General features: G+C 35.9%; 1 protein-coding gene across 1 annotated transcript; it reads right to left on the minus strand.

Moving 5' to 3' along the window:
- Positions 1–30: 30 nt before the first annotated feature.
- Positions 31–25,628, minus strand: LOC145765313 (ephrin type-A receptor 4-B-like). Its single transcript, XM_082577114.1, has 20 exons — positions 25,487–25,628; positions 24,531–24,592; positions 22,259–22,416; positions 21,885–22,005; positions 20,741–20,851; positions 19,854–20,028; positions 18,192–18,296; positions 8,836–8,991; positions 6,905–7,013; positions 6,464–6,608; positions 6,212–6,293; positions 4,949–5,154; positions 4,166–4,499; positions 3,757–3,882; positions 3,090–3,328; positions 2,741–2,959; positions 2,234–2,383; positions 1,716–1,903; positions 1,106–1,258; positions 31–816 (listed from the first exon to the last, which is right to left on the minus strand). The coding sequence occupies exons 1-20, from the start codon at positions 25,554–25,556 to the stop codon at positions 702–704; spliced, it is 3,024 nt and encodes a 1,007-aa protein (XP_082433240.1). The 5' UTR covers positions 25,557–25,628; the 3' UTR covers positions 31–701.
- Between the last annotated feature and the right edge of the window lie 373 nt (positions 25,629–26,001).

Here is a 26,001-nt window from a genome sequence, read left to right on the forward strand (position 1 = left end):
ATACACGTGAAATTTCTAGCTGGGGTGGTATATCGGAAAAGCTGCTGCAAAAATGATACCAGTGGCATCAAAAACGAATATAATTGTATAATAAAGAAAATGCATTCAATGTTAATAAAAAAAAAAGAAAAGAAAATCAACTGCGAGTTTATTTTAGATTTATTATAAAATAGAACTCATTACTCTTTGTCAAGAAGAAAGAATGGATTTGGAAGCAACCGAAAACGAAACAAAAAGCAATGCTCACTTATTTCAATCAGGTCATTCAATAAAGTTTTTTTGCACTTTCATCTTCCATTTTCTAGGTACCCGTCCTTTTGCCGGGAACACAACAAACCGGTGTTCCGGCATGATTGTCTGTAAACCTCACAGTGAGACTGCTGATCCAGGTAAAGTCAAAACAACCTGACGTCATGACCTAATGTCACGTCATGACGTTACATCATAGAATATTGCGTTGGAAAAACAAGCAAGTTTAACGCCAATGGTACGTTAGATTCGCAATCTTTATCGAAGTTAGAATTTTCAAACTGATCCGATTTCTTCTCCAAGACAACGTTGTTACAACGTCAAGCTATAATCAATTAGCATTTAACAACTTGGTCGTTGTCCGTTGCGCCATGTTCACGACAACACGTTCCCCTGTCATCGCTTCACTCGTCATTCACTTTCTCTTTGAAATTTACTTCAGCGGGTCCCCATCAAACCGAAATTCCTTTGCTGCTTGCTTCTTCAATTTTCTGACGTAACATGTCTGCTCCCCGAAGAAAGGTGTTGACGTCATTCGGAAAGGCGATTCCCATATCGTGGAGCTCGCTAGCAAAGAAAAAGACATATTTATAATTTCCACAAACGCATACACATACAAACGCATACACGTCTAGTAGTCGATTTTACAAACAAAGATAAGATAAAAAAGAAAAAGAAAAGAAAACAATACATCTTGTATTATTCAACAACAAAAAATTAACAAAATATTGAATGCAACTAAAACATATCTGGCAATCCTGCTCTGAATAAACAAATTTTGAGTAAACAATCATTAAATAGTTCTTATAAATTGTTTAAGATGTCATTTTTTCGACTAATTCTTTAACGTTTCTACCTCGCAGTGAGTCTCATTATCTGCTCCGCTGTGGCGATCCCGTGCTCTAAGAGGATCGGTTTGTATCGGAGGAGATATGTTTGCTCCAGCCATAACCCGAGACAAGATAAATCCGTTAACACAGGAATGCAGTCATCTTGATCTCTAAGAGGTCTGCAGAAAATAATCAGGGTTAGGAATATCGTTTAGCTCAAGGGCCTTCGCCATGGTATAAAGTTACCGTTTAAATTAAAGATAAGTTTTCATTTCAAAAATCCTTTTAGATGGACAATGAAAGTACAAAGAAAATAAATAACAAAGGGATACATTCTGGCTAAAAAAATAACCGACGATTACAAATTTGTTTTGGGCTGTATCGCTGTACATAAGAACAAAATGAAAAAAAAAATCTTTATAGCTAAAATGATCAGATTGATAAATAAAAACGAAAAATAAAAATAACTATAAATATAACGATAAATAAAATTCTCAGATATATGTAAAGTAAATATCGAGGTGATGGCGTTAAAAATACCAGACAGGTAACAATTCATGCTAAATTACTTCGCAAACCTATTTAGATTGCTTTGAGGGAGGATACTGTAACTTAGCATTAAAGAAACAAAATCACCTGTTGTTTGTAGTATCTTGGAGGCAAGTTGGGTCGTCGAGAAAACTGCTCAGCAACTCCACCAAATGGTTAAAAGAAGGTCGTTGTGCTAAATCTTCGTGCCAGCATTCCAGCATCATCTTATGAAAAACACGCGGGCAATAGCATGGCGCTGGAAGGCGGTAGCCGCTGTCAACCAGATGAACAACCTGGGATGCAAAACCTTGATTTAGCTCAGTACTGTATTTAGAAAATCAGTCAATTCGATCGCAGGTTTGACATAATAACGAAACAAAAAATACCTTTTTAAGAAAGTTTGTAAATTTCAAGTTGTAGGCCCACTGTAGATTAACTAAATAAAAGAGTAACAGTAAATGGTAAGGTTTAGGTGGGCAAATCAGCTGACTGGTTCTGCACTAGCCGATAACCGCGTAAAAATGTAGGAATCTTGTCACCTTTGAGTGAATAACAAAACCGTGTATTATTTTAACTCAAATACATAGCGAGAAAGAAAAAAAAATTGAATAAAAAATACTTACGTCTTGGTTAGTTATCTCCCAATAAGGCCTTTCACCGAATGACATCACTTCCCACGTCACGATTCCGTAACTCCACACGTCACTTGACGAGCTGAAAGTTCTCTTTGCAATTGCCTCTGGAGCTGTCCATCGAATGGGGATCATTCCTCCCTAGAACATATACTGGATATGAGAAATCAATAATACAATAGTATGCACGATGTCCTTACACAAAAGCAACTATTTTGGAACTAATGATTTTGTAGCAGTTTTTACTGTAGTTTAGATACTTCACAGGTTTCGTGAACGTATGATCAAAGTTTGTAGCAGGACGTTATTAACGTAGAATCTGAATGATAATGTGGCAATTTATGGAGCTCCAAAATTTTTTTCCACTCTCAGCTACATAAGAAGCTGAGCAACAAACATCACGGCACGGGGTTCATTTGGATAGAAAAAAAACAAGTTTCAATTCACGAATGATTGTGTGTCTGCGCTTATACGTGACGAATGAACCAATGATCTTACTCTCGTCGTGTACATGGCAACTTGCTCATCCGGATCTTCTTCCAGGAATCGAGAGAGGCCAAAATCCGATACTTTACATTCGAGATCAGAATTGACTAGGACATTCCTCGCAGCCAAGTCTCTGTGCACATATCCCATATCACTGAGGTATCTCATTCCGCAAGCAATATCGAAAAGAAATTTGGCAAGTTGGAAGGGTACTAGCTTGGCCCCGTTGTTCTGAAAAGAATTAGTATTGATAACAAGCTTGCAAATACTTCAGCGCTTTGTTCCTTTATTAAAACAAGTTTTGGTTATGTTTGGCTTTCATAGAAAATGGCCTTGAAAAAAGGAACGAGCAAAAACTTACCCTTAAAAAGCTATCCAACGAGCCATTCTCCATGTATTCGGTGATGATCATCATAGGGCGACTCCTAGTAACTACTCCTTCCAGTCGGATTACGTTTGGGTGTTCAAACTGTCCCATGATAGAGGCTTCGCTTAGAAAGTCTAATTTTTCTTGGTTGCTGTAACCACTTTTAAGGGTTTTGACAGCCACCGCTTGTCCATGTGGATCAAGTTGTCCTTTGCACACCTCTCCGAATTCCCCTGCAAGTACGAACAATAAAGTTTCGAATATACACTTATACTTTAGACCAGGTAAACAAGAAATGGTGAGGTTGCAAACCCATGAAAATGCGGCCTAGTGAAAGAATCGTACAACTACACTCTGATGAGTGACGTCAGGGTAGAGTAATGTCAAATATGTCAATGTGAACATTATTCTGACTTTCTGCGGCGATCAAGATATACAGATAACGCCAATAACAAACGACAATACCGGGATGAGTTTGCAGGCCAAGAACATTTGACGGCAAGATAATGAACACAGACATTTTTAAGTTGTTAGCAGTCTGAATGAAGTATCATAGCGATAAAGATGTCGCCAGGGAGTTACTGGATTTAACAATGGCTAAAATCAAAATTAATCAACAACAAAACAAAATTGATCACTCAAAAGTTGCGCACGAACTCACCTCGGCCAATGACTTGCTCGATTCGAATGAGATTTGAGAAAATTTCTTTTGCAAATTCGACGACCGCGTTATAAGGATCTTCATATGTGCTTGGATCAACATAGGTCTTCGAAGTGACCAATTCCACTACAACAGATACGTCATACGTATTACATGCATCACTACGCACTACTAACATCGAACAAAGTGACATAGTTTTTTTGTAAATAAGAAGCATAATGTGATATTTTTGCGACATTTTTAAATGTCAATAAAAAGAAACGCTTAAGCACAATACTGAACCAATAAAATAGTATTTTATTGATCAAGAATAAATTCTTAATTACTTGCGGAATAAACGCGTAGAAATTCCGTAACAAACTGCCTTTAAATACACAGTCCGCCCACATAATTATAAACTGACAGTTACCTGTGCTATGATTGATAAAACCAGGATATTTCTCTAGGTCGATGCTTGCAGCTTTGACATACTTGGCACGGCGTCCACATATAATCATCAACACGCCAACTGTTATGAGCAGCAAAGCGCATGTGACGACTATGGCAACGATAAGGTGCTCCTTGTCTGAAGGCGGCGGGGTTACTGTAGCGTCGTCTACCGGACTGATTGTTTTAAGATTTAGATCGCTTGGTGAAACGTTGGCGTCGTAAGAAACTGAAGCAGAGTTGGATCTGTCAGCTTTGGTTCTGAAGGCGGTCCGTCGACTGAATAATCCAAACCCAGCCTTGCTTTCAGCTCGTACCTACAAGGTTAGAACAATTCCATTGTGATGTATTAAAATTTTATGCAACTTCAATGTTCATCATAATATTATTCTCAAAACATCATCAAACAAATATTAAGGAATTTTAAGATCAAAAGCAATATTATTTTTCTTAAACGATAAATTTGGACAAGAAGTTCTTCAACCTGCCCAAATGCACGATTGCACGTATTGTTGTATAGTATAGTGGAAGCCATATCGTACATAAAGTCGAAGTGGCATTGTGATAGTGGCACCGAATGCTCGCTGATACAGTGGACGTTCAGCATTGTGCTTAAATATTACATAACGTATGATTGTATTATTATTGTGACGCACAACTGGTTGATTTTGTCAAAAATAACATCATATGTTGCATTTTCTATAAGTCTAACTTTATCCCCTTGATAAAGAAAAATTAAACTAATCAACAACAAACCAACCAATACCTGTACTACATAAGATGTTGCAGGTCTCAGGCCAGTCAGCGTAAACGTGTTTGATTTTGTTGAATTACTCTTCGTTTCTTTTGAGTCGCTGTATTGTATCTGGTATCTTACAATTGGACTGGATTGGGAGGCTGGTTTTTCCCACTCTAAAACGGCTTCCTTCACGGTTATGGAGTGCATACGGACCAATCGCACTATGGAAGGCGCTACAAGAAGAACTCAGTGATAAACGCAGCAGAAGCTGATTAAACAATTGAAAGATCCGGACAAGTAAACTTCTAGAGGAGAAGGACTTCCGCATTTAAAAAAATCAGTTTAATTTCAAATTATTTTTCTACTTTTGTTGGATGATTAATTGATTATGCCCTCATCACATCCTTTTTGCAATGATGAAGCAACACAAATTTCTATTTTATTTTTAATATCACAATCTCTCACATTCAGAAAGATTAAAATATTTTAATCATATAAAACCAGTGATAATAGAAAAAAAGAAATATCCTCATTTAGAGGCATGATAAATCCATGGTTTGAAAAATAACGATGCTGAATACAATGTCTACTGTAGCTCAATGATACGCGCATTTACTAAATGAACATTTTTTCTAGAACTCAAGTGCCTTCCAGTTTTGATGAGTTTGAAATCAAAAATGCAGACGTCTAATCCCTCTTAACAGAGACATCAGCTCGTTCTGACAAAAGGTCAGATGAAGGTTTTCAGTGGTGAACCTTGGATCAGACTTTTACCAAGTCACGAATTTAAATCAAGTTTTGGCGATCTCCTGTTGACTAATACCAATCACAAACTTCGTTGAATAAAAAGATTACAGGAGAACGTAAATGAGCAGATGGGGCGGTGATTGTTTGAAAGTATCATATTGTATTTTAACAGCAGCAGTCTTACCAAGTTTACAAATGTAAAAATGGACAGTCTTGGTAAAAAAATATGATATAGTTACAAAATCACACAAAATTGACACGTTTGTCACCAACCTTTGATAAGGTTCATATATTTATTGTGTGTTGGCCTGAGAATATTTATTTTCAAAATGTTTGTTGATCTAAGAGTTAGTATTCTGATTTATTTCAGTCTTTACTCTTTCTGTTCTTTGCGATCAGTGAATATCAAAAATCTCTGAGGTAAACACACATTAGGTGTGGTAGAACACGACAGAAAAAAAACACTTTGCCTTACAAGTATGATACAGCTTGTGGAATTAATCCTAATAATTTTTATTTTATTTGACGTTTGCTTGTTCGTACCTGCTTGGTTAGTTTTCACTCGCACTGTTGCATATTGTGATTTCATTACGCTAACTCCAGAAACCCCGTTGAAGGAAAAGATCTAAAAATAAACCATTCTAAAAGTAAATTAAACTACCGTGAAACATAATTGTTTCTAGCCAATCACAAAGGCGATATAGAGTAATTTACTTACAGGCAACGTATTAAGTAAATTAAATTGTAAACAGATTTTGAAGTCTTTGAAGTCTAGCTTGTGGTTTTTCGTCTAACCTTGAATTTGTAATTTGTGTGTGACGAAAGGTCCCGGATGAACACTTTCCTAGATGTTAGGCCTGAACGTCCCGGAATGAACTTTACTTTGTTTTCACAAGATACGCACGAGGAAAACGTCAAGTCGCACTTTTGGCAAGACAAACTGAAAATGATGGTTATTGCAAATGTTACACGACAATAACTTAACCGTAAGTCTACAAATAGGCCTACTAGAAATGCACAAAGGAAAATTATCTTTCTTGTAGTCTAATACCCTAAAATTAAACACTTAAAACAAACGCAAAAAAGCATAAAAATATTTTTTGAACCAGGCGCTGTTAAACTATTGTATTACAGTACTTGATACCTCAGACTATTGGGTACGTTGGTGATTAAATTTGAGGTAGGTAGGCTAGACAAGTAGCCTACATTCTACAACAATGCCTCATTACTCCTTACCTGTACGTGATGTCAGCTCTGCCGCCATTGTCACGTGGTTCAGCCCACGTGACTACCACTGAGGTCTCGTTGACAACAGCCTCAGCCAAGGTCGGTGCACTTGGAGGCTCTAAAGATAGAAATAAATCTCCTAATAGCTTTGTTTTATGCATTCTAGTGGCAAATGCCGTTGATATTGTGCATTTAAACTTTTCTTGTTCATTCCCAGATAGCAAAATCCGTTATTTTTATACTGCATACGTTGAATCAATGTAAAAATGGCGGATTTTGCTATCTGGGTTGGTGTGCTACTCTAGTAGACTCTATCGTATTTAAAAGTTAAATAAAAAAAAAACAGGAAAATTTAAAGTCTGATCTGTTGATGCGAAATTAAGATTGATGTTATTTGCCACTACTAACACTGCAGCTGCAATCAGAGGTAGAAAAAGAAAGCATAGAAAACACCTGCAAGCTTTGTTTATTCTTGTTAACGAAACAAATGTTGAAGTAAGCAATTTAGTGGGTAACAAATCGGTTTGTTTAAAAAATCTCGACTGAGTTTTCAAAAACACGTTGTCACAAATACTAAGTTCATAAATCAGTTACTTTTATAATAGAATTTCGAACTTTCGACGCCAGACCATGTTAAAACAAAAATTTGTTAAACCTAAGCAAAACCAATTGGTTGTTACAAGGTGCTGTAATAATGAATGCTGGTGATAATTCATGCATTAGGTAACCTCTTGCTAGCACTGTTGTTGCATAGAGTAGCAACCAATACTCCGTAGCCTACTTTGTTTTTTAATCAAATACATGACCTCGAAGAACCTATGAACTCCATAATAAGATAATGGGTTTGTAGCAATGCGTTGTTTATGGCCGCAAGAATGATATCAACATTGCTGCTTTTACTCTAATTTGAGAGTGAAATGCTTTGAAACAATCCAAAAACCGTCAAGTTTTCAAGAAAATACTAAGTAGTTTACATTAAAAAACTTTGAGCTCAATTCAGTTTCTTGCAAATTAACTCAACAAACTCGAAAACGATTCAAAAATACAAAAAATTAGAGCTGTTGAAAATTGAATGAGGCTGTTCACCAGGCATTAAATTAAATGATATGAGATGTTCTACTGGTGCATCTTGTGATAGTTTAGCTTAATTTGCACCAGTAGAACATCTCATATCATTTAAATTAGAGCTGTATTGTAGTTTGCGTGCTGTTGGCGAACGTTCCAGAGCCAAGCTTTCATGTAAAATCTGTAATGGATTTTTTAACAAGAATTTTTCAAAAAGTTAACCGCCCAACAAATGAAGCTGTACTATAACATAAGATTGACATGTTTCAGCGCTAACGAATCACAAAACATTAAATGTATCACCTGGAAATCAATGTTCAATCAATTAAACTTAACAACGGAACACAAACTAACTAATGCATGAGGAACCTTGACAGTTTGATTGCACAAAGTGATCGATAAAATGTGATCCTTGTCACGATTTGATTGGAAATTGCAGTATTAAAGAGATTAAGATTTGGTCTGATATTGTTGTGGTAAGAAATAAAATATAAAATTAGAAAAATGTGATTTTGAACCCATAATAAAATGAAAAATCTATTTTAATGACTTGGTTTCAAAAGTATTTTAAATAGAAGGATTTTATACTTCTTGCAACGACAATTTGTCCCAGTTGCAATATCACTACAGAACCTTTCAGCGACAGATTTCAGAAATTGTTTCTGAATAGGAGCACTTTTCGGAAACCATGTGTAAAAAGTAAACTAGGCCCTGATATTTTCTTAAATATATCATGTAATATCATCAATGTGACTTCAATCTTTTGGTTGTAAAACTCAAGTTACAGTAAGTCACTCTGGTTAGCTAAGATAATTGCCCGAACTAAACTGTGAAGCAATGCGTAGAACTGAAAACAATCATACGAAGATCCTCACTTGAACAGGGCAGGTTAGGTCGGTCTTCGGCGGCTTTGAAAAACCCTGACGAACATCTGCAGGATGTTGATCCAAAATCGAGAGAAAAGCTGTTTGAAGGGCAGTTCTTGCAGTCTTCGTTTCCCTCTGATGACTTGTATTTACCAACTGGACATTCTAAAAAGGAAACGCATCTGTGAGAATGCCGCATTGCCACTTCAACAAGGGAAAGAACTCAATGCTAGGCAAAATCGAGTATTTCAGGTTAGAGGCAGTTTTCAAAAACAACAATAGTTTTTTTGAAGTAGCCGTACGCAAAATGAATAAATTCAGTGAAACACTTCTTTCTGGACTGTGAAACACTATGCATTCGTGAGAAGACATAAAAGAGCACTGGCATGTGTACTCATTCACAAGCAAAAATAAAAATCCAACTGGTTTCCATGTGTACAACAACTGATGTTGAAGAGACACAGTTGAAATGACATTATATCGTTTAATTCGTCTTCAAAAATCTCCAACTGGCCCATTTGCGTGCGCAGGTGATAGCGCACAAGTACTTGATGGTTGATGTACAAATTACACATACCGAATTAAGGAAATGTGACTTAATTTTTTAAAGTGTAGGACCCTGTGGTAATTCTCTTGTGAACTAAGGTGCTTCACAAGTAGTGTTAAGTGGAAAAATATGTTGATAACAAGGTAAAGGGACATACAAATCGCTATCTTGTGAAACAGTCACATGCTATACATTGTGACGTCATAATGAAATAGGGCTTGAAACGAAAGGTGAAAATAGGAAAATATGACACTCAAGATGAGCCTGAGCAAATACCTTTTGTTGTTATAAATTTTTGAGTTAACTTATTACATACGTTCAACCTACAAAAGGCGATGCTGATTCATCGTCTCAAACTAAAGGAGTGGAGTATCGAAACTTAGCCCACACGAATAATGGATAAACTTGTAAAGATAAGGGTTTTACTTCTTTGTACTTTTATTACTCACACAAAACGGTAATAAAATATTTTGCTTGTGAAGCAAAGTTGTGTGGTTGATACAACATTATTATCAAATTGTCAAGCAACTAAAAAAATCATCCAAACTGTCTAAAAACTCCACAATTTTATAATCGTTTCAGCATGCCACTCAAAAAAACACTTTTGCTAAAAAACGGTAAAAAAACATAAAGTTACATTGCTGTGAAAGCAAAATTGTTACTGAGGAACAAAAGCTTGCTTTGTTGTTATCATGAGGAAAGGAGGAAACGTTTCTATAATCGTCAATCAAGAAGATCGTTATTATCGGACTTTGATGTGGATGTTAGAGATAAGTCGGAGGAGAAGTAGGCTACTTTCATAAAGAAGGACATTTTCTCATCTCCAATGATGTTAATCATTTTAAATGATTTTAAAATGTATTACCAAAAGTAGAGAAACAAATCCTCGTGCCCGCTTTTTGGTAGGTCACTGAGTGCCTTGTCTAGACACAGGCATAAAAGCACATGCTATCAGGGGGCATCAAACCTTCTCCTTTCGAAAATCTGTCAGCCAGTTATGAGGTTCAGCTTCAAACTTTCTAAACTAAAATGTTAAAATAATTGCTTTACGGTGTCTGCGTTTCATTACGTCATAATGATACTCTCAGCTTTCAAACATGATTATGCGTCTTTATAAGATTAAGTTTCAAAATGTATACTCGATTATTACGTATGTTTATGCATGTGGATCTGTGATAAGATATCATTACGCTAAGCCTCATCACTGGGATGATACAGGACAGTGATTCTGTTTTCAAAAAACTTTAGCAGCATATCCCATTCCTTTGTAAATCTATTATAACTAGCAGCTTTTCATGTAAAAGTGTGGTAGTTAGCATGTGTGAAAATGCAACACGCATCTTCTAACTGCAATCACTTGGCTGGAATCTTCAGCGTGGTCACTGGCCAGGACAGCTCTGGCAAACAAACACAATTGCAAAGGTTGTTTTTATGTTAATGTGATGTAGGTGGGAAGTAGGTTAACTTGGTGTAAACCGTTTGTGGAAGTGATGAGTAAGAGATTGATACGACAGGAACAGAAACAACAAATTTTGCAAAAAACAACGATCCATCATGAATAAAGTTCTCGCTTTCACAAAGGATTGTCTGCTTAGACGGAAACAAAACGAATGTGGCCACACAAAAGCATCAAAACATATTTCAAAACCTCCTATCCTTTTTCCTCGAGACTTTGTACGACGCAATGACACAGATGTGCGAAACGTTTCACTCCGTTTTGTTTTTAGGAAAGATATGTGTTCATGAAAAAATGCAATGAAGGCCCAAGCGTTTGTTTCCAAGGTTTTCTTGTAAAATTGATAGTCATAACTAAGTAGTACAAAAATTACGTTTCAACCTTTAAAAAAACAACCAGGGCAACGAAGCAAGCTAAGCTCTCAATGCAAGACAAGTTTAGCTTTCTGTTTTATTACTGTCTGCTGCGTGGAAAACGATCCTTGCAACAACACTTTTACGTCTGCATACGTTAAATCAATGCAAATGGCACGATCTCAAAGCTGACCACTTGTTTTGGAGATGAGTTGAAAAGTTTGATGACTGTTCAAATTTTATAACTGGAATGTCGAAGGAGTTGTCTGCACGTTTTCAATGCTATGAAAGTGTTGAAAAATGTGTCAGCATCAACTTGTGCAGCAATATTGTCTACGAACGTAGTAACATAGAAATTAAAATAAGACTTATTAGTCTACCCATGTTTTAAAAACAGCAAAAGAGATTCGAAGTACTGAAAGATTTATGCAAGTTACAGAAAAAGCAACTGTTAAACAACAAATGATCGTTTGCCAAAAGAGGATGAATATCAACCAACGATGAAAAAAAAAAGCATTTCTTTGACATTGAAACTACGTCGTTGTAGAAGGAATAGACACGCCAAAAAGTTCACAATTTGTGTGAAAAAGTTCAGCTGTCTGAACTAGGCGCCTGTGAATTGAATTGAATCTGTTTCCTCAATTTCCGCTTTGACAAAAAGTCTAACGATACTCGATTTATTACAATTATTATTGCCAAATTTACTATCTTGTAAAAAGAGAAACAAAAAAACACTCGTTTAAAATAACAAGCCGACGTATTGTGGTTAGAAAGACTCCAAACGTCTAAACGACTTCAATCCATCACGTTTGGCGGCATCACCGCAACCTTCCTTCATTATATGTACGAGTATGATCAATGCTGATTGGAACAGTTACACACAGCAGCATGCATGTAACCACCATGGATGCGCTCCTAGACATCACAATCCGTTATTTTTGCATTGATTCAACAATGAAAAATAGACGAATTTTCCTACATGGGTTGTCACGCTGACAGTTTGGCAGAAGATTGAATGCTTTTCTTAATTTCATTTTAACGTTATGATTTCATTGAGTTTGTGTAAAAAGAACAAAAGTGTTATTTAAGAAAACAAAATTTATCTATATTTCAGTCAATTATCTCTTCAACCTGAAAGTGATAAATTCACTCTGATACTAAAAATAAGTTACAACTTGTTTTCTTTTTTTATGGAAGCAAAATTCGTCATTACAACTAAGCAGACAAAACAATTTGACTCAAGACGCCAAGACCATCAATCCCTCATTTGTATTGAAGATTCATTTCGAAAGAATTTACCAATTTTTTATTTTTCGTCCCCTTTTCAGTCAGCAAATCAGTCTTTTAGCATGACTCCCAAGACGTTGAATTACTATAAAAATCACTGGGGTGCTGAACTCATTAAATCCCTTCTTGGCAGTGTAATAATAATATCTTTATGCACGTTGAAGATAAGTAAATACTTTTTACTGCATGCTTTCTAAACAGCATTGAAGCATGTTCTGTCAGCACTCATAAAACAATGTAGTTGTGAGGGTTAAGGCATTCTCATGTGCAATTCAAACAAACTAACCACGTTTAATAGTTTTGGTTGATTCAGTAGCTGAATGCGAAACCACCTGTTGCATTTCTAAACATTAAAAAAAAATCTACTTAGCGTTTCCAATACTGCTTATTTGGGCATATGTATTTGTAGTAATTCTTTTATTTTTTGTGTATTTATTCTTATCATTTTTTATTTATTCCAATTTTAAAAAATTACACTGGTTGGTAAAAGCGATATAAGCTAAACAATGCCGATTGAAACTACAATAAGATTCGGCAGTGAGATAGGAAAAGTAAGCTAAAAACAAAAATAAATAGGTGACTGACTTTCACGTGCAATGGCTATCCACATACTCAAGAACTATAGAATAATCCCAGGCAGCAAAATCCGTCAGCAAAAATAACCGATTTTGCTGTCTGAGATAAGCCTTCTTTGAAATAAGGTGATGCATGGCATGGTAGGAGACAGCAGCAACTTCAATTTAATAAACAACAACTGTTAATTTTGGAAGTGAATATGTAAAAACAAAAACTTGATTAGTAGCAAGGTATAGCAACGAAAAGATGCAAGTACATTTACCACTATAGAGCCCTTAAACGTATTGAGGGTATTCACTGGCATACCCCAATAAGTTGCGTGGTAATGTTACAAATTTCAGAGCGTTGGGTTGAATAACAAAAGCCCTCGGCAAGTTAAGAATGGGAAATTAGAAAACAAAAGTGCATTGAAAAAGATCAAATTCTCGTGTGGAAGAAGAGGTACAATGGTCTTTTGAACAGACCGATGTAAACATATTGCTTGACAAATGTGCGACTGTTCTAAGCAATTTTGTTACAAAGAAGTGTTTCGGATCCTCGGGGACAAGTTGATAGAACAGCTGCTCAGGTTAGCAAAATTTTTGTATTGAAAGTGTGTTTTGCTCGGTTTTTAAATTAACTAAATACATGAAAATGCTAAAGTTGTGTCTACAAAATTCTATCGATCCCCTAAAGGCCTAAACAAACAAAAAAACGAAAGAAAGTTATATTTTTACAACCGCAACCACTGAACAACCACAACCTAACATCAGTTGCTGAGAACACTAACACCAACACATTAAAACTTGGCACCAAGACGCGAAGTTTCAACCAAAGAAAAGTGAAAAAGTATAAATGTTTGAAAGGCTTCAACTTGGTTTAAAACCTTTTACTTTTTTTTACTTCATATCAACTTTTCGTCTTCGTGATTTTAACTTTAACGCAAGTAATTTTCTTTGTTGCCATAAATTAAGCGCAAATAATTTCAACGTGTGAAACTCGTGAATGGTTTGAGAGATGTTCGATGAAACTGTTTGTAGTAATTGAGTGATCAGGTTTCCAACTCCCAATTCTCTGGAGACCTGTTGTGGTAAAGATAAAGCATTCAAAAGAAGCTGCCATGTAAAGAGATAATGTTACATCGCAAAAGACATGTATCGCTAATGTGACTCCAATTGTTGGTGTCAGGATTGTGTGATACAAAAGCAAAACCTTTGAAAAACCAGTGAAAGCCTGTGTGAACGAAGAACGTTAGTGATTGATTTGGTAATAAATTTGCACTTTCTACGTTAAAAAAACGCAAAAACAAAGAAATTTTGCATCAAGCGTTCACAACAAATAACATTTTTGAAACATTCCTAAAAGGGAAAGTTTTAACTGTGTAATGAAAAAGTCAGTTGAAAGTTTTTAAATAATTTAAAGGAAATTATAAACACGAGGTATAGCTCAAAGTCAAACATCAACATATTCAACACCAACCGCGTAAAAAATTTAATGTGTCTGCAGCTGTGCAGTTATTGAAACAAAAAGTTTTCACTATCATTCACAATACTGTAACATCAACTGATGTTAAATCAACATCACAACAACACAGATAGACATGTGCATCGCAAAACCTTCATTAGGCTATTTGCTAAACATTTTTTTTATAAGCTTCAAAATATAAAGTACCTGCTGTACGAAGCATGAAATTTTATAACTTACCATCAAGCGTTAGGTTGTTCAATAAGATATGTTATTAAAACGTTTAGCTAAACAAATTTTAGTGTCAGAAGTAGAACCTAAAGTGGTATTTCGGAAACGGAAATTTCAAAGGATTCAGATTATATTTGTATTTTAAGTTAACTCTTGAAAAAATGTTGTTTTTGGCTGAGAGTTACAATAGTTAAAGCACTGAGAAGTACGCTTCAGTTTGCTTGTTGAAATATCAAGACTTAAGGAAAAATATGCTTTGAAAACAACTTACGTCTTAATCCGGATAAATATTGAAAGGACCCAAATCACGACATTGTTTTTCATCTCTATGCTCAAGCGTTCCATAGTTACCTTGTTGTTACATCAAAATTACGTCAACAACAACCTAGAAATGTTTTGCTTCTAAACTAGATCAAAATAGGAAGGCATATATTCTGTTCACAATCAGCTTTGCCAAAGTCTGCTTCTCACAACCTACAAAATCCAAAAATTCAAAGCCAAGAAATACTTAACAAGGTATGTAAGACACTGATATTGATTACTGAGAGATCTAGAATACAATTTTTTACAGGAAATAATCGATAAAAAAAAGAAATGAAGTTTTGTCTGAGCATGTTATTTTGCATATTCTTTTTCTTAACACCAAAGCCATGCATGAGCAACGCTTTCTTTTCGTGTATTTTACATATAATCCCATTAATCTGACGTGATTGATGTTACAACGTAGTCAAAACATTAGAACGGTGTGGTAGTATAAGACAAGTGCAGCGTGGTTTAATTTGAATAAGATGCATTTATTATTGGTATGCACCGAAGTGCGCTAACGCAACCGACATTTGGTTTCAGTGAGCATCAAAACGGTGTCCCTTTGCGGAATGGCCCGTTTCGGTGAGTCCGATTCGGTGAGTCCGATTCGGTTAGTCCGATTCGGTGAGTCCGATCCCTTAACGGGGGATTTTTTCAATTTTTTTTTTTAAATTATTGGGTACCGTAGCCTAATTATCATTGCCGTTTTAGGGTTAGAGGTTAGGAGTTAAGGTTAGGGGTTATAAGTTAGGAACTCACCGAATCAGACTCACCGAATCGGACTCACCGAATCGGACTCACCGAATAGTAGCAGACCCGTCCCTCTGACCGCCAGGTAGATTCTCTTAGGGCTCGAGCTCGCAGATGATTCGTGTTTTTACCCAGAAATCCTTTATTTTGTTGTCTCGGATAGTAAAGCGCCAATACAAACGTAGTTGGGAACTGTAAACTTCAAACTTAACTCTCCAGCCCGTTGCAATGTTTCTTAAAAACTGTTGAAACGCACTTCTTCATTTGATACCGTCTGAATACTGAATAGCTTGGGTGTTTATCAGGACATTTTTCGTTTCTAGCACTAGTTGCAACGTTTATCGGATAAGTCAAAGCAACATAAAAACGTAAAATGCAAATCAACTTGATTGTTGTTGCTTTTACTTTCACTTGCATCAGATGAACGTTGATACCATCTGTCGTTACCTTATTTAATGCCCTTGGTCTCCAGGGCACATTAGCACTGGATTATTCAAGAGTTGTTGCATGAAAAATTCATATCCTCTTCATAAATTAAAGTTGATATGTTTGTTGACACATATTAGCAAATATCAAAAAGTCAACGTTTAGATCGATATATCCATACGCTCAGGTACAACGCTTCCATTCATCTATTGTGAATACATGTTACTACCAGCGTCTTACAGACCAGATGGTTCAGTTTCTTCGCAGTCGCGTACAGTCGAGGTACAGTCTGAGTCAAGCCCATGTAACATGATGATCACTAAATGAGAACTACCTACTGAAAGCAACGCTTTTATCAATTCTTGGTACAACCTGGCAAAATATTGTACAAACACGAAGTTGAATATCCAATAATATATTGAATATCCATAAAATCAGCAAACTGGTTGAGATTCATAATGCGGTGATCTATGGATGTTAAGACTTCTTTGAAAAAGCAAAAAACTAACTTGGATCATAAACTGATTGGATGAACTCTTTCACTTTGTTTAACCGTTTAAATACATCATTTTGCGATCATTTTGCAGGTATAGACTGTTTCAGAGTTGTTTGTCGAAGAAAAAGTTCCTGAATGAAAGCGAAAACAGCACAAAAACAACAAAAGATCCATTAAAATCTGTGCTATTGGAAATACTGTTTGAATATCAGTTTCTTGATCTTTGTCCAGCCGAAATAACTCAAACGATGAAGAATATCATATTATTAAATTAAGGCTATCATTAAACCTAAATATACTTATGCACTGCAGCATTAGTAATGGAATATGGCATTGCATCTTGTAATCAAACTACAGTTAGTTGTTCATGTTTTTAAAACGTTTGATTAACTTTTTTACCAATGTCGAGGTTTAGTGGCCCATTACATGCGAAAGATTTAAGTTTAGATAACAAAAGCATCCACAAAGCGTATACGCATACTAGGCTACGTCAAATAGACTGGTGTGGAGTACGTTCCATGAGCACCTTCCAGTTTCTAATTCTAACAAGATCTTTTGGCCAATCTTTAAAACAATGTGTGTTTCATTTTTTTTTTTTTGCCTGCAGCCGCACTGCAGTATATAACTTCTGTAAATTTATAATTTACAGTTTGACTTCAGTGCAAAGCACAACCCAAATGACTAGTTAGCTCTTCGAAGTTCTGCAATGCTGTTTTAAATCCCAATAAAATTAAACAATAAGCTTTGCAAAAACAGTCAATGAAAATTCACCCATTACATTAATTGGGCTCTTCAATAAACTCATTCAAAAATGAAAAAGATTCCTGATCTTTGCAAATCAGATTTCCTTTTTATTATTAAACAAACCAGGGGGGCGTAAAAAGCAGGGGATTTAAACTCTTCTTCACCCTGATCATTGCGCTTTGAATAAATGGGATTATCCTAAAGATTCCTGCTTAAAACGCGCCATTTCTACAGCGAACATTATTTCAACGTTTATTATTTGTAAATAAATTCCTGCATGCAATTTCAGACCGACATTACTCGCTTAAGTTTTTTTTTTTGTTAAGACAGACTTAATGTTCAAAGCAAAAAACAGCCATCACAATGAACATCTACTGAAGTATACTAATTTACAGTACTTAGATAAGCAATGAAAATTAAGAGACGGTCTCGTAGAAAATCTCTACTATTGAAAATAGTTAAGCTGCTTTTTGAAAAAGACCACTCCTTGGAAAGATCAACCAGGTATGGTTCGCCACCAGTACAGACAGACAACATTGTCAGTGCTACTTAAAATCAGTAAAAAATTAATGCATAGGATGAATATAGTTGAAATCAAGTTGACCTTTAGTTTATCAAAATAAAATTGATAGATGAATAGCCTGTAGTGCTCGCTCGCTATTGAAATTCTACACAACAATCACATAATGTGTTCGCTCAATTATACTACAAGTTTCCGTTTGAGCGCCTAACAAAAATTTATATACGTACCATTGCATTCTGTGAGTTGTTTATTGGGTTGAAATCCTGGTTTGCAGAGGCAGTTGCCAGATGGTACCAGCCATTGGCCTTCTCCATTGCAATGTAAAGTAGGAACTGTTCAAAACATCGTATAATTAGGAAATGCACAGGTTTAAACGGAAGTTTATTGTGCAATTTATCAGAAATAGAGCAAAGTATATAAAGAACGAAATGTCGGAAAAATCATCAGTCGCTGCACAATGTGAACTAAGTAACTGTAGGATTATAAAAGAAACACTTATGAAAACCATGTTTTGTTCCGGTGTGAATTGTTCTGTGGTAGACAAATTTGAAGCAAAACCTCTTAGATTGGTTGACTTGAAATCCTCAAGTTTGTGTTCAAATTAAAGTGGGGAACATTTTATGGCAACACCAATTTCTATACTTTCAATAACAGCAACATTTAAAAAAAAGATTTTTACATCAAAGGTTTTAGAGCTACCCTGAAGCTTCGTTCTGTTACTAATATTAGGCCTATAAACCATTGAAAGAGAGAAGAATAGTCTTTATTAATTCACACATTTTTTCAGATAGACTACAATTATTTGCGTGACGAATTCAACATTGAATTTGAACTAGAAAAAATTATTTGAATGGTGACAATACATGCAAGCTGAAATAATAAGAAAAAGAAAAGGCATGCCAACTAGAGGAAGAAGCAATGAAATATTAATAGACTAAGAATAGATGAGGTTCTGATAAGTCAAATAACCCAAAAGCCTATTATGCAAACGCTAAAAATGACCTCTGCCGAACAATTGTACTAGCTTAAAGCAACGACGAAACTTATCAAAATGCTGGAAACACATTGAGGTGTGTTGGGCACCAAAGCATAATCAGCAGGAGAGCATACCCAGCTTACTAAATTGATCCGTTTCATTTCGTTTCAAATTTTGCAAACGTTGAATCAACAAAAAGAGCTCATTTTTAAAGTATGCATAACATCAGCGTACATGAAACCTTCTACCATTCGTTGATGGTTGCATGACAAAACTGACCACCACGGCAGCTACAGCATCATCAACGTAGCAAACGACATTGTTTTGGCTAATCCACGCCTGAGTCAAACTTCTTGTAACGCTGAGTATGAACGTAAGGCAACAAATGCAACTGATACACAACATAATCCCAGCTTGATAAATATAAATTTATTATTGCTGAAACTACAGTTTCCGTTTTCGCTGCGGTGTCAAAAATAAAAGAGTGAATTTGTGAAGGGCAATGAGCACAAAGTTGTCAATAATGTGGGAAGTATAAACAAATTCAGTATCATTATACCAAAAATGTTTCATCAATGCTCTGTTCACAGACGACATTTCAACGACTGTCAAACTGCGACTGACAATCTTGCGACTAATCGGGTTAATATTAAGTAAGCTGACAAGGGAATAGGGCTTATGCAACTGATACGCTTGTTTCAAAACATTCTCTATTGTGAAAAGAACATGGCTATTGGCTAAGCATCATAGGGGTTGCCTTATTTCAGCACGTTTTTCATGCTCTTTACCATCTATGGGTCTTTAACAAAATATAATTACAAACAAAAGTAACAAAATTGTTGCAAATTTAGCAGGACTTGAAATCTCGTGCCATCTGAGCGAGTGAAACAGTGAATAGAATTGGACGGCAAACCTGGATCGTGACGCAATTCAATCGCATTTTCGACGCAAACTCCAGTCACATCAACCAATGATGTCGTTTCCGGTCCAGCGACTGTTTCTGGAAACCAGGCAAGATCTCGGAAGGTCTCCGTACAAGTTTTGTAGTAAATGCGCACATGCATGATAGTCATGCAAGCTCCTGTGTCCTGTAAGAATTGATAGTTTGTGATCAAGTCAAGCACACTCCATTCAAAATCAAGCTTTAGGCTGCATAAGTTCAGCCACAGAAAAATTTTCAAGTCAAAACTGCTTAAATCAAAGCCAGAATCGTCGAAAAATTAACAATTTTAAGGATGGCAAAAATCTGAGCTTTTAAGTTATCCTTGCATCAGATAGATCAAGCATTTCCTGCATCATAGCAGCGCTTGCAATCTTCTCCATATGGTTTTTGTGAGAAGCAACAACTCGAAACGAAATTGTGTAGAAAACTACATTATCTGTTGAGGTAGAATATATATTTAACCAACGTTACGTGACACTGCTGTCAAACACCTATACGCGACACCTATAGGCAGAAAGGCAAAGTTGCTTCAATTTATTCAGTAAATATTGATCAAAAATGTATTCCGTAAGCCGGTGCAGTGGCAGATAATTACTCTCTTGACATTTGCATCCCCATTCACTGTTTCATCATCATTTTGTACCACCATTTTAAAAATGTAAAGTTGAACGCAAGATACTAAGTATGGAGAGCAAGCAGAGTACGACAGCAAATTGATAGCCCCAAACAAGATTGCCGGCTCCTTTGATAGTAGTGCGTTGAACCTTTTATTGAAAGCTTTAAGAAACTCATCTCAGTCTGTAGAAAGGTGCCGTATTTTTTTATTTGACAAACAAGCTGATGGTAGTAAAACGTACCTGAAATGCAATGTATAAGCCTCTCGTATGCAAAGGCGAAATAATTCGTGTTTCAGTGTTGGTGCTAATGGAATGAGGTTCAAACCTCTCATCCGCTGCAATGGTCCCCACCTGGAAAAGAATGAAAGATTAATCGATTGTTAAATCGCAGGCAAGTACTTGATGGGAGGTCCAAACATATTATCCTCAACATTTTTATCGGAAAATAAATTTGTCCGGCTTTACGTTGATGCAACGTTTGTTGGATTTGGATCCAGAGCAAAAGCAAAGTAACTCGAGAAATGAAGGCTCTTCCATCAAATCTCTTCACCCAAAGGCTAACGAAAGGAATCACCGATTCAATCAGCACGCCATTACGCTAAAATAACGCAAAAATCAGCTTGTATGCATCATTGTCAAAAAATGATTAAGAAACACAAAAAGGTTCAATTCTTCAAAATGACTGAAAATATCTGGTTGCTGAGTAATTCAGCATGGCAACTATTTTAAACCCATGTTTATAATAGAAGAGGGTAGCCATCAGCAGCTGCGCAATCGAACAACTTTTAAATGGTTGCCGTAAATCACATTTAAAATATAGATGTACATTGTAGCGATGTACAGTAGTTTAAAATTAGATTGATATATATTTTCTAAAAACTACATTATGGTGACGCATGGGAGGACACCAGCCTGAAGAAAGTGAAGAAACAATATATTGAAAAGGGTCTAATCTTTATTTCGAAATAACAGCACATATTCCTTCATGGCCAAGAGGATTGGGTGACACTACATTAGTGCTGCCTACAGCTATCATCACCAAATTACAGTATATTTGAAGCTTAAAATAGTGCTCCAAAGCCTCTAACTTTTAAAATATGTTGAAGATGCCTGAACAACATTAAACAGACTCCGTACATGACCATCAGAACCCGAAGCGCACTTGCAAGGTGGAAACTCCACAACTATCCATCACATTGCAAACAACACAGCCAAGTAGGCTCTTGTTCCAAAGCCAATGCTACTCAAGGAGTTTGGCTTGATGACCATACCATGCAGGTCACGACACACAGCTAGGAAATGCTATTGGCTGGTGGATGTACGATTATCGTAAAATCAAAGATGAGCGCATAACCCCTTGGCAGAATAGGGTGAAAACACTTACTTTTGTATACGTCATGACGTTCATATGCGATGCTCGGGCATCGTCCTGCCCATCAGATGGTAGATAATATAAATTGAACGTTTCCTTGCACGAGACGATTCGCTTCATTCCTTCACAAGATCTGCAAAGGTGCTTGATTATAAAACAGTTTTAACGCAAGTGAAACATATGCTCATATTCTCAATGCTACCGTTAGAAATACAATCTTTTGAAATGTACGGATATCAGCTAGAAATATTTAAGCGTGACGCATACACTACGTAACGTTAACATCTTGAACAAGTAAGTTTGCATTGCCCACTGTCTGGTTTGCTTGGTTTGTGTTGCTCAAGTTTATTTTCGTCAACCTCGCCATAATATCATCCCGTACTCACCTGATGGTAAAGCGAATTTCGACAAATATTCTTTGCGCATTCCCGACTTCCAAATAAGGGGTACGCATCCAATTATTCTGGTGAGGGCGTCGTATCCTGCAGACTTGGAATGTACGTAAGTCTGCTTCCGTCTCGTCTGTGTTGGTAACTTCCGTCCACTGTGAATGTACAAGTTTTTATACTTGCAAAAGATTCTTTTATATGACATCATCGATCGGTTCGCTTTAAGTGCTAAATATGAAGTAGTAGCAGACGTTGATGCAACAAAGCAACTTTTCTTTGACTGTATATTTGATCAAATAAATGTGTGTCAAGATGCAAAGATGCTTGGTGCAGTGACATTTCGCTATTCAACGTTAAAATAACTGATACAAAGGCTAAATTATGCAACTATGAGCAAAATGTCGTAGTGGTGACAGATGGCTTCCCGTCACAAAACCGGTTGGCTTAGTGATAATGCAGATGCCCTGATAACATTCTGACACCAAAAAAGATTGAATCTGACAATGAATTCAATCAAAGCACAGTTGCAAAAACATAGAATACTATCCGTATTAAAAAAATTTACTTCGCAATATCGTGCAAATTTCGTCTACGATTGTTGAAGACGTTTAGATACAACTACAATGCCATGTTGATTAGTAGCTGATGATACACGGGTGGCCACTGGCCTGCTGAGTATATTAGACAGGGTAGCTATAGCCGTGTAATTATATGTCATCAGGGTGCATTAAGAGCTTGGAAATGATTGCAGTGCTTCGCCGTCTGAAGCAAAGAATTGAAACGAATAGATTTTGACAACGCTTGTTATAATGACGCAATTACAAACATTGACAATTATATTACCGAGGAGACATTTGTAATTAATGTTGACGCATCGTCCTATCAATAGTGTGCAATTTACTTCATAGCCACAACAGCTTGTTACAAATTCTGCAAAGTTGATAAAAAATCTCCGTGTAATCGGAGTTTTTATCAAATTCTCTTATTTTTTTATACATTGTTTTCAGTTAGTGATCAACGTATAGCATAAATAAAAAGGTTAAGTTTAAGCTTTGAAAAAAATTAATACTTCGTGAATAAAATAAAAATAACAATATTATACATAGAAAAAAATTGTAACGTGATGAGATAGTATCGTAGGGACAAAGTGCATTAAGTATGTTTGTGAATATGCGACCACAACCCCAGTACCGACTACTAGCTCAACAAACGCCGTATCTACGGTCTATGCCACAACAAAGAAACCATCTATATTTCATGAGCCAAATCTCCATTAGAGATTCGAAAGGAAATCATACGGTATCATTTATTTAATTCTTGTTTTGTCATATTCGAATGAAAATCGTGATAAAGTGGAATCACTGTTAAACTAAAATCTTACAGACGACAGTTGATACGATTTTGTTGATTTGATTATTACAAACAAAATATGTGACAGACAAGGCCATAAAGAGGATATTTGGGACCCGATGCCAATGCGATCCTTGGGCCACAAATCAAGATATTTACAAGGAAAATGCAATGTATCCAAATAATACGCTGTGGTTTCTTCATGCTTCCTAGCCCTTTGAAAAAGTTTCGGGCCCCTAAATATTTGTTGGAAAATATCGGTGTTTTTATGAGTTCTGATGAGGTCTTTATGAGAAGCTGATGAGGTCTGATTGCCATCGTATATCAAATTACCGTCTTCATTATAATAATTCTATGTATGCTATTAACTAGTTTTGATGGCTGCCATGTCATCTGATTGTTTTTATCGTTCTCAATACTTTCAGTTCTTCTAACTTGTAACGCTACCGTACCATTGTCTGTAAACTTGTAACAGTAGATAGCCTATTTATTGAGATTTTGTGCATTTGCAGTTTGTGTATTATTTTGTTATTTTGTGATGTTATTTCGTTGTTGTTGTTCGTTATTTGTGCATTTGCAGTTTGTGTATTATTTTGTTGTTTTGTTTTGGATATGGACAGCTTTGTCTGATGCAAATAAATTATTATATTTAAAAAATTCTGGAAAGAAATTCCAGCTCAAAGGCATAACATGACAAGAATGATGAGCACTATAAATTTTAAACAATTTTTTAAGGCTAAAACCTCTATCGTTACCGCTTCGGAAAGATTATGTAAATATTCTCAATAGTCAACAAATGATATCAGTAACACGCACCGTCGTTGAGATGCAGCAGTCATAGGCTAAAATAATTACTACCACAACTAACGGAGACGGAATGATGTTGAACAAAAATAATTATAATTAAATGAAAGCTTACCCCTAATCCAGAGGACGGCCATCCCAAGTCGGACGTGGCATTACGTGTATCGATGATTGTCACTGCAATACAACTGCAAATGTTAGATTTCAACAAAACAATACATCCCCAAGTTTCAAATTACGTTGTTTTTATGCAGGTCTAAAGTTACTGTAACCGCCAGGAGTGAATACGAATCGCTTTGAAGAAGCTAAGTGAATGAATTTAAGTGCACCCCATGATGAAGCAAAATCAAATTTATTCGACTTAAAAGAAAGTTAAAAGTTAGTGACCAAGTCAGTCAAAGTTTTTCTCTATTTTAATGTGGCGAGATATTGCTAACTCAAATCAACTACACTGGCTTCCAAAAACGCACACACGCCAAAAGGTCAGGCCCAAAATTAACCTAAGGTGAAAGGTAAATACTTAATTCAAGATAAAGCACATTTAACTTACTTAAAAGTCATAATTACATTTTAAGAAGGCTCTTTTTCAGGCAAACGTTTTTGAATTGAGGTATGAATGAGAAAAAATCTGCACCTTTCTCAGCTTGCGTAAGGGGCACCAACAGAAACTACAAATATTATTCTACCATTTAAAGCGCTGGTGCATTCTTATCGGAACATGTGGCAGATCACAGAACCATGTTGCAGGAAAACATTTAAAAAGTCAAATAAAAACCGTAAAATTTACAATAAAAACCAGCACCATTTTATTACCTGACATTTTTTTTTTAACAATGTGCAGTAGACTGCAATGTAGAAAGCTGTTTAACTTAAAACGTCATACAAGATAACTTGAAAAAGAATTACTCAAAGTTGCCAGATAAAAATTTTAAATGATGATTGGTATTTTAACAAATCGGAGACATTTTCAAAGTTTAGATTGGATGAAAAGTACTTTCAAATCCTGAACCCTACTGTCCTCGTTTTTAAGGTAACTTAGCCAATGATAGAAGTAAACAATTTTAAAATTACCTTCTTTTGATAACGCAAAACAGAAAAATAATCCCATAACAACTGACACCAAGCTTAGTGAGAAAGCCATCCGGCTTAAAAGAGACGTCTTTGTGCTGTTGTCTAAAGCTCAAATTTTTAGCTGCAAATTATATAAAAGTACAACCTGGAAAATAACAACAAAGTTCCTGACATGAAAAGCAGAATGCAGATTACCGTAGCTGAAACTCAACAACATGTTGCATTGTTGAATAATATTTCATAAGTCATCTTGGCTGTAACGTATGAGCTGCAATGACGCTCAAGTTCATCTTGCTGTCTTGTCTCATAACTTGTGGCGACAACACCCCTGTGATGACATTCACAAATCAGCTTTTAACGCTAATGCCGCGGCAAAGCTAAAATGACCTTTCATTAAAGTAAGGAAAAAATGCAAGCTGCATTTTGCTGTAGCTTGTTCATTCAGACGAGAACCGGCGTGTAAGTTCCTAAATATGTCAGCAGCTGATTACCCAACTTGTTAAATCGAAACCGAT

This window comes from Aplidium turbinatum, chromosome 2 (genome assembly GCF_918807975.1).
Source record: "Aplidium turbinatum chromosome 2, kaAplTurb1.1, whole genome shotgun sequence".
Lineage (NCBI taxonomy): Eukaryota > Metazoa > Chordata > Ascidiacea > Aplousobranchia > Polyclinidae > Aplidium > Aplidium turbinatum.